The 9,810-nt window shown below is 30.2% G+C and overlaps 1 protein-coding gene across 1 annotated transcript; it reads left to right on the top strand.

The window, feature by feature from the left end:
• The first annotated feature begins 4,239 nt into the window (after nucleotides 1–4,239).
• LOC146998300 (uncharacterized) lies at nucleotides 4,240–8,635 on the top strand. Its single transcript, XM_085812490.1, has 3 exons — nucleotides 4,240–4,434; nucleotides 7,382–7,507; nucleotides 7,539–8,635. Exons 1-3 carry the CDS (start codon nucleotides 4,240–4,242, stop codon nucleotides 7,830–7,832), a joined length of 615 nt encoding a protein of 204 aa, XP_085668616.1. The 3' UTR covers nucleotides 7,833–8,635.
• Nucleotides 8,636–9,810: the final 1,175 nt, after the last annotated feature.

The raw sequence follows: 9,810 nt of genomic DNA, 5'->3' as shown, positions 1-9,810 counted from the left end.
GTATTGTAAATATAATTAATTTTATTGTATGATCTTAAATCCATTTAGTGCGAAAATACAAAGTTTGCATTATTTATCTTATTTTGTAATCTTCTATGTTTATTTCAACTTTACTTTGAATTCGATTTCATAATGACAATTTCCAATGTTTAATTTTTACAAATAATATAGAACCAAAATGCATAAACATGAAAGTGTCGGAGACGGTTACTCGGGTTAATTAGGATTTCTCTACAGTAATTGCTTTTTACTCCAAATTGAATTGACTAAAATGCTTCATAAGAATAAGTTCTTTGAGTATCAGCATTGGATCATAATCCCTTCTATTCGCGAAAATATTTGGCTTGACTAGAATTGCCGTTTTGGCTTTAACTTATAACTCGAGTAAAGACGAAACACTTTCGTATTTACGTATTTTTTTCAATTATTGTTCATTGAACGGGAGTTGGTTTGTTACCCTTGAAAACTCAACTAATTTCCGATCAATGATAATGATTACATGTTTTTAATTTTTCCTTTTACAATTGAAATTTTATTCTTCATGATGATTTAACTCCAGTTCCCGTTAAAACATTATTAACATTTTGCTTTCAAATTACTTCAAAACATCTTTCAAAATATAACTTACCAGTATGGATTCACTCTTTTAAAATAATTCTACTTTAATTAAACTTAGGAGATAATATAACCAATTAATCAATACTGTTTAGGAAATAAATAATTAATTTTATTAATATATTTATACATAAACTGGATGCCATTGTTTCAGATGATAAAAAATGTGTTTTAACATTTTTAAAAGAGCAACTGAATTTGCTGTGCCTTCCAAAACAACGTTTAAGATATTCCCCCCATTTCTTAATTTTTGCCTGTATTTTAAATTCGATTTCACCCCACGCCTATAAATTTATGCGAAATTTTGGAAATCTGATCATGCCTCACACTGTTATTCTACGAAACATATGTTCTAATCTAAATGTCAGTGTGTCTGAAGAGCAGCAGCACTCTAATTTCTTAAGGTATATTAAACAAAAATTTAAAACTTTAAAAGAATGTGAGCACAATGTAATATTAATGATGGATGAAATTCATCTAAAACCTTTTTATGATTTTAAAGGTGGCAATATTGTTGGTTCTGCATATGACAGTGCATTTGCTCCTTCTTCAGCATATACATTTATGATTAGAAGCTTATTATCATCTTACAAAGATGTTGCTCACATCCTGCCAATAAAATCATTTAGTGCAGAAAAATTGTTTGAAATTTTAAGAGATGTAATTGTAGGTCTTGAAAAGATAGGTCTTAAGGTAGTTTGTGTGGTTAGTGATAATAATAGCATTAACAGGAAAGCCATGTCCTTCTTTAGTGAGAAGCATGAAATTAAAATTATGTACCAAAATCCATATGAACCACACAGACACCGCCCCCCTTTTTTTTTTTTTTTTTTTTTTTGTCATTGATCCTGTTCATTTGTTAAAATGTATTCGTAACAATTGGATTGGCCATAAAAATGATGGCTTGTTTATGTATTTTCCTAAATTTAATGCTGTTGGCAGTGAAGAATTTAATGCAGCCGCATTTAATACTATAAGAAAACTACATGATCTTGAATTTGATAGTTTAATTAAATATGGGTATGGTTTAACTCTTAAAGCTTTATGGCCTTCGAATCTTGAAAGGCAGAATGTTAAATTAGTTTTACAAGTGTTTGATAACTGGGTAATCACAGCCTTAACAGAACTAGGTAATAAACACAATTTGGATAGTTATGAATCAACAGCTAATTATATAGATATAAGTTATAAATGGTGGTGTATAGTAAATCAGTGCCGCCCTAACCACAGGGCTAAATGGGCTATAGCCCCAGGGCGCAAGCCTTTTCAGGCGGCAATTTTTTATTTGCGATATAGTAAAAATTTATTTTTCATTTTATTAGTTTTTACTTATTTTTAAATTAAAACACTTCTTGAAATATTAAACTGATTTTTATTTCTTCCAAATGTGCTGAAAAACGATAGATAGAGAAGGGCAACGCGAAATAGGAGTAACACCCTACCGATCGTACTTTTGTTTCAGTCGCATTTGAACTGTCGGAGCTGTACTGGAGTTAATATAAGACCACCTACGTATACTCACCGCGTCGCCAGGGCATATTCATTTATCTAAACGTAAATTGTATTATTTTAACAATCCTGATAAAAGATAGGAACATAAAGGGGTCACTGATGCGTACCTTAATATAGATTGCACGACAAAAGTAAAATTGATATAATTTTAGTATTTGTCGACTGAATAAGGTGAATTAAAAATTGAAAATTAAGTGGAAATTATTAAATTATATTATTATCTTCCTAAGGTAAGTGCTTTTCCTTTTACATACACTAGTGGACCAAAAAAAAAAAAAAAAAAAAAAAAAAAAAAAAAAAAAAACGCATAATCAAAAAAATGGCATTTAGCAAGATAATATTTATTAATTTTAAAAGGTTAAAAAATAAATTGGTTTTTTTTTCTCATTTTATATTTAAAAATATATTTACTTTAAGGTATAAAGAAATTAGGTAGTATATTGAACGGTTTATAAAAATCAAAGTGGACAAAAAAAATGCATATTGAAAAAAATTGCCTTTTCCCGCCAAAAAACATAAAAAAATTCTATGATTCAGTGCATCCATGTCAAAGCAATTATCAATTGAAGACAAGGCTCAAATTGTAGCTTTCCACGAGTCTGGAATGAGCCAAATGGAGTTAGCAAAAAAATACTCCGTAAATCAAACAACAATTTCCAGAATTGTTAAAAAATATATTATAAGAGGGTCTTCATCTCGAAAACCGGGATCTGGCCGAAAGTTGTCACTCTCATCAGGTGATTTAACTTTTTTGAAGCAAAATATCTCAAAAGATCCTAAATTAGGATCAAATAAATTGAAAAATATATTAAATGACAGAAAAAGAAAATGTGTTTCATCTAGAACAATTCGTCGTGATTGTGTTCTATAGGTTTGCCTGGCAGAGTTGCCTGTTCTAAACCATATTTAAGTCCTGAAAATGTTTTAAGCAGATATGAGCATGCTAAGAAATGGGTTTATTACACTCAAGAGCATTGGAATAGCATAATCTGGTCAGATGAGACCAAGATAAACTTGTTTGGATCAGATGGACGAAGATATGTGCGTCGTAAGGTAGGGGAAAGATATAATTTGAAAAATTTAAAGCCTACTGTTAAACATGGCTGAGGGCATATTATGGTTTGGGGTTGTTTTAGCTCTAATGGCACTGGAATGTTAACGATCATTGAGGGAAATATGGATTCCCTTAAATATTCTAGGATAATCGACTCTTGTCTTGCATTGTCAGCTTCAAAAATGGGTCTTAATGGATATGAATTCCAACAAGATAACGATCCAAAGCATCGTTCAATGCATTCAAGAGAATATTTCAGAGATAAGAAGATTATTGTGCTAAGCTGGCCATCCCAATCACCAGATATGAATCCAATAGAACATCTCTGGACTCACCTGAAAACAAGAATAAGGGAAAGACAGCCAAAAAACATTGATGAGTTAAAAAGGATAACGCATGAAGAATGGGACAGGATTGATCCGGATTTCTGCAAAAAGTTGGTCGAAAGTATGCTAGATCGAGCTGAAGCACTTTATAAAGCAAAGGGCGGGCATACAAGGTATTAATTAAACAATATGCATTTTTTTGTCCACTTTGATTTTTATAAACCGTTCAATATACTACCTAATTTCTTTATACCCTAAAGTAAATATATTTTTAAATATAAAATGAGAAAAAGAAACCAATTTATTTTTTAACCTTTTAAAATTAATAAATATTATCTTGCTAAATGCAATTTTTTTGATTATGAGTTTTTTTTTGTCCACTAGTGTATATGTTAGCTAAAAATTAATTAATAATGATATATACATATTTAACAATTTTATAACAATTTTTTATTCCATTATGTAGGAAGACTAACCATGGAACATAAACGAAAAAAATTATCTGGTTCCGCCAACCGTAAATTAAAAGAAGAGAAAGAGGCGAGGCAAAAAGCTCTCTTGGAAAAAATGCCTACATTAACAAATTTCTTTAAAAAAGGTGAAACACTTTCTATGGATATTACAGAGGATGAGCAACACAAAGAGGGAAAAGAAAAAAATCAACAACAGTAGGACAATAATGCCCAGCAATCAAATGTGAAATAAAAAAAAGAGGACCAGAAACGACAAAACATGGAACAGCCACAGCCAGAAGATCAAGAAAGAGAATATTTAGATGAAGATGAACTTAGTAATATGTTGAGTGTTAATTATACTGATCCAGCATTATGGGGAAGATTAAGCGAAGATAAAATTATAGATATAATGAAGAACATATCTAACGTAGAGGTAGATATTCAAGAACTAGACTTTTCTGCATCTAAAGTGGTTTACAAATCACAGAGCAGGTATGCTACAAAAATGATATAGACGTTTACAAAACGGAAAATAACAAAAAAGAAACTGGCTTTTATACTCAAATACTTCAGGAAAAGTATATTGCATCCCTTGCAAACTGTTTGGTAGTGCCAATAATCCATTTAGTGCAGGTTTTAACGATTGGAAACACAGTGAAAAAATTTCGGACCATGAAAATTCAGCCCTTCATAAAGAAAACACCCGTATAATTGTGAACAGATCTACAGAAAAATGGGAATATTTCAAAAATTATTCTATTATATCAATGGAAAAAAATACGAATTACTGGAAAAATATTTTAGAACGTATCATCGAAGTCATAAAATTTTTAAGTTCAAGGGGTTTGGCTTTTAGGGGAGAAAATCAAACTATTGGTGATAAACATAATGGGAATTATTTAGGGTGCTTAGAACTTTTAGCAAAATTTGACCCTATTTTGCAACAACATATATTTAATTTTGCAAATAAATGTACTGGGAATATTTCTTATTTATCTGCAAATATTTGTGATGAGTTTCTAAAAATATTGGGCAGAAATGTTAGATGTTTTATTATCACGGAACTAAAAGAGGCAAAATATTACTCTATTAAAGTAGATTCGACGCCCGATATTTCCCATATGGATCAATTAACCATTGTCGTAAGATATGTCAATAAAAATGGAACACCCGTTGAAAGGTTTTTAAAATTTTTGGAGAATACTGGCCATAAGAGCTCAGAAATGAAAGACTGTATTTTAAAGCTATTATCTGATTTAGATATTAGTTTGGAAGATTGTAGAGGACAATCTTATGATAATGCCTCTAATATGTCGGGTATATATAACAGCCTCCAAGCACGCATTAAATCTAGAAATAATCTTGCCATTTACGTGTCCTGTGCGGCACATTCTTTAAATTTAATTGGACAATCGGCAGCTGAATGCTGCATACAAGCAACTAAATTGTTTTTGTTTCTACAAAACTTATACAATTTCTTTGCCGCTTCAACATCAAGATGGGAAATTTTAAAAAATACGCTAACAGCAAAAAATAAAGTTCCCAAAAAATTAAGCGACACTCGTTGGTCAGCAAGAGCTGATTCAGTGAAAGTAGTGGTTTCGGGCTATGAAAATTTTAAAAATGCTTTAACTAAACTTTACGAAGATAATTTTCAAAAGCCTGCAACAAAAGTTGAAGCCCAGGGGTTGTTAAATGAGTTCAACTCATTGGAAACTGCTATTATGATAGCATTTTGGAGTGAAATATTGGAAACCATCGATAAAACTAATAAAAAAGTTGATATTACAATTGAATGCATTGTTTCATTATATGCTTCTTTAGAAAAATTTGTACAATCGAAACAAAATATAGATTCGTTTAACCTTTACAAATCAGAAGGTATAAAATTATCTGGCTGTTATGAATACAAACGGTTACGGAAAAGAAAAAGACAGTTCGACGAAAATACGTCGGAAGAAGTGCAACTTGATGCAAATGACGAATTCCGCATAAAAACATATTATGCTATTATTGATAAAATTCTAGCAGAAGTACAAAAGAGAAAATGTGCATATGTTGACATTTATTCAACATTTGGGTTTCTAGTTAATTTAAAAAATATAAATGAAGACATAATTAGAAATAATGCTGCAAAGTTGTGCGAAATATATCAGAATGATTTAGAAAACAACTTTATTGAAGAATGCCTACATTTTAAACATGTGAATTTATTGGAAAATACCGAAAATATATCTATCGCAGAACTAAGTTTAAAGACAATAATCGAGTTAAAAATTGAATCTACATTTCCTAACGTAACCACAGCACTGCGCATATTTTTAAGTATCGCCACAACAAACTGCAGTGGCGAAAGATCATTTTCAGCAATCAAAAGAATAAAAAGTTACTTACGATCTTCTTTGGGACAGAGTAAACGCAATGATTTAAGTATTTTGTCTATTGAAAGAGATTTATTTGAAAATTTAAATACTAGTGATATTATTGATCAGTTTGCCAAAGAAAAAGCTAGGAAAGTAAATATATAAGTTACATTTGTTTAGATTAAGGTGTGTTTTTGTTCTTAAATGGTTTTTTATTTAATTAAATTTTATTTTTGTTTATGTTATGCACTGATGGAGAATCATATAATAGTTCCGATCAAGTTCTAAGGATTAGACTAAAAACTGATCGGAACTGTCATTATTGAGATAATCCCCTCAAATCTGGGTAAACATTTATACCCATATTTTAAATAAGTGACTTTAAAGAAAAGTTACAATAAAGATAACAGTTTATTATAAAAGTAATAAATAGTTTTTTTCTAGTTCTGACACTTTTGTTTTGTATAACTTTTCCGACTCCCATTTGCCATTCTGTGTATTTTCTTAGGAAGAAGGGCGCATTATTTTTAGTAGCCCATGGGCGCCGAATTCCTTAAGACGGCCCTGTAGTAAATACTAAAACACCTCTTAAAGGCAAACGACTGAAATGTTCTTTTCGAGAACCACTGATATTTTCAAATGTTGAGTATTTAAATAACTTTGTAAACTGGTTGGACAAATGGAAAGATGCAAAATGCACTACTGGTTGCTTGTTAAAAGAAACTCATGATGCTCAGAGAAACACAACATATGCACTTATTGAATTGGGAAAGTATTGCATTAAACAGCTAGGCATGAATTATTTTTTACCTGGTAAAATACAAACAAATTTGTTAGACGATCGTTTTGGCAAGTATCGCCAACTTTCTGGTTCGCAATACTGTATTTCCATTAGACAGGTTTATAAATTTGAGTCAAAATTACGAATGCAAAGCTTATTACTTTTAAAGCTTAATTCAAGTACTTTTGGAAGTATTGCTATTGAAATAAATGAAAGGAATGATTGTGAGGAGGAAAACATTGATTTATCCCTTGTGGAAACTTTTTCTCTTGTAGTCTGAAAACGACATGATAGAAGCTCAGCCATATGTTCCCATATTAACTTATATAGCTGGTTATTGCCTTTATTCTACCTTTAAAAAATATCCATGTGAATTTTGTAAAATGACTTGTGTTACTGATAGGGAACTAACTCAATATCCCTTCCGAATTTAATTTAATCAGAAAATTAGATAGGGGTGGCCTTTTGTATCCTGTGCTTTATGTTTTAAATATTGTTTTATATAATTTTATTGTAGTACAAAAACTTGTATCTCAAGAGTTTGAAAGTAAGTTTTTAAAACACCCTGCTCAAAGAAATTTAGCTGTAAATTTAACTCTGAATGCTTTGATGTCAAATGAGAATTTAGATATTGAACCATGTGTAAAAGGCCATTCCTTTGATCCCATAGCTGAAAATATAATCAAATCCTCTACAAACACAATGTTAAACAACTATTGTAAATAAAAAAATGATTTAAAAAAACCTGCTTGTAAAAAAAGAAAATTATCAACTTTGATAAAGTAAATAAAAAAGTAATTTACAGTTAGTCTTAAAAAGTATCTAACTTGTTTTAATAATAATGTCTAAAAATGCAACAAAAGTATATAAAAGTTTAGTAGTAACTTCCTGAGCTAGACATGTCTGCAATTTTCTAATAGCTTCAAAACAGATTTTTTTTCCATTCTAAATTTTTTAAGTCATAACTTATATAATTCACTTTCAACCATTAGTCTGTTTTATGAACAGAGACATTGCTACTACTTAATTCTGATTAAATGAATAATTTTTATAACCACAGAAGCAGTTCAAATATCTAAATGCTATGTATGCTATTCATTCAACTCGTCATGACAATATATGTTGTATTATAATTTAGTTTTAATTATAATTAGCTCTTTATAGATATATTTTACTCCAGCTCTTGTAAGTGAATCCAAAAACTTTATTTCTTGTATTTTTTTTTAAATTTCAAAACGAGCTATTTTTATCATTATAATTTATTTTTTGAATTGCAATTTAATATTTTTCAGTTTTTGTACTTCCTATGAGATCACTGTAGAAAATGTGTGGAAAATCCCACAAATCGAATAATTTTGAATTAATTCCACATTTTTAATCTTGCTTATTAAATCAGATCCTTTGCTTAAAACTAATTGTATGATGCATTATTTTTTTCAAACTGTATTCATCCTTCTATTAGTTTTGTGATTCTGAGTAGCAGTTTGTATTTCTGTTTTTGTGAATAATAATAATAAAAAAAATTAGTTGCTGTTTCAGTGAAATGGATTTTTTCTTTAAAAATGCTTTTAAATTAGATTGTGTTATCAAAATAAAAGTTCTAAGTCTGACATTATTTAAAATATTTTAAATAAGGTGAAAGTATAGTTAATGTATGAGAAAAATATATAATATAATTTTGATAATAATTATAACACCTTTCAGAAAAAAATAGTTTAACATTTGCTGTGCTGAAAATGTAACCTTAACTGATTAGTATTTATTTTAAAGAAAATTCGATTTAAATTTAAAAATCAAGATTGCAAGTGCTTTAAAGGAGAAAAGTAATTATAAATATATTAAAATAAAACGTCAACAGTAAAAAAAATAGATTGTAAGTTCTTTCCGAAACTATATGGTCGTTGCGCTATCGTAATTTCGATAGCCTAACTGGGATGACTCATAAGTGGAGCTTTCTGGCTTTGTAGTCTAGGTGGCGTTGGTCTAGCAGGGACTGTAGCCATGTGTGATAACCTCTTTATGCAGTAGTGTCCAATTCGTGTGTGTGCATATAGTGTCCAATTCGTGTATCGTTACTGCAATTATCGCTAACCAGTGTGATGCCTTTAATGAATGCCAGATATAACAGGCGCTGTATTCTCTTACTTTAGAATAGGCACTTCAAGGTCATTTTTGTCCGCAACCCATGGACCTTAAGCTATAGTAATTATTCCCGCGAAGGAGGGGGAAATCGATCCTCTAATTTTCTAGAACGCTTTAATTCTCTCTGCGCGGTGATAAATTATGGAGTAAAAATAAATTTACTATGCTACCTCCATGGTGACAATACACGTTGCGATCGTAAATGAAGGAAGGGACTGTACGACTTTGATAGGCTTAATTTTAAACACACTTTAGTCGTAAAAGGCTGCCCAAGTAATAGGTGTCAAGGGTTATACGTGGCCAAGCGACTTTAATTTTGAATGAAGCAATAGCAATTCTCCCTCCCCCTACAGTTTGGCTTTCTTTTTTCAACAGTTAACTTCCAATATAAGATTTTATGTACTTTAATTTCCATGGGACCAATTCTTAAACTGGAAAGTTTGTCTTAACAACTTAAAATTGTTTCAGATGTTTAATTGAAACCAGCATACCAAGATCAAATTGCGGTATTAAATCAACAGTGAAGTCATACACTTGCAAGGTTTTGTCTTGAGTTTTGCAC

This window comes from Stegodyphus dumicola, chromosome 3 (assembly GCF_044657685.1).
Source record: "Stegodyphus dumicola isolate Sdum_Otavi_A_Nest chromosome 3, ASM4465768v1".
NCBI lineage: Eukaryota > Metazoa > Arthropoda > Arachnida > Araneae > Eresidae > Stegodyphus > Stegodyphus dumicola.
This window is presented reverse-complemented; position numbering and strand designations above follow the sequence as displayed.

Bases quoted from the DNA above. Each gene is read 5' to 3' on its own strand.
- LOC146998300 (XM_085812490.1), top strand. From the start codon at position 4,240: ATGGAACAGCCACAGCCAGAAGATCAAGAAAGAGAATATTTAGATGAA. The intron at 4,435-7,381 runs GTTTACAAATCA...TTTCTCTTGTAG, and splicing joins ACTTTTCTGCATCTAAAGTG to TCTGAAAACGACATGATAGA. The intron at 7,508-7,538 runs AGGGAACTAACT...CCTTCCGAATTT, and splicing joins AAATGACTTGTGTTACTGAT to AATTTAATCAGAAAATTAGA.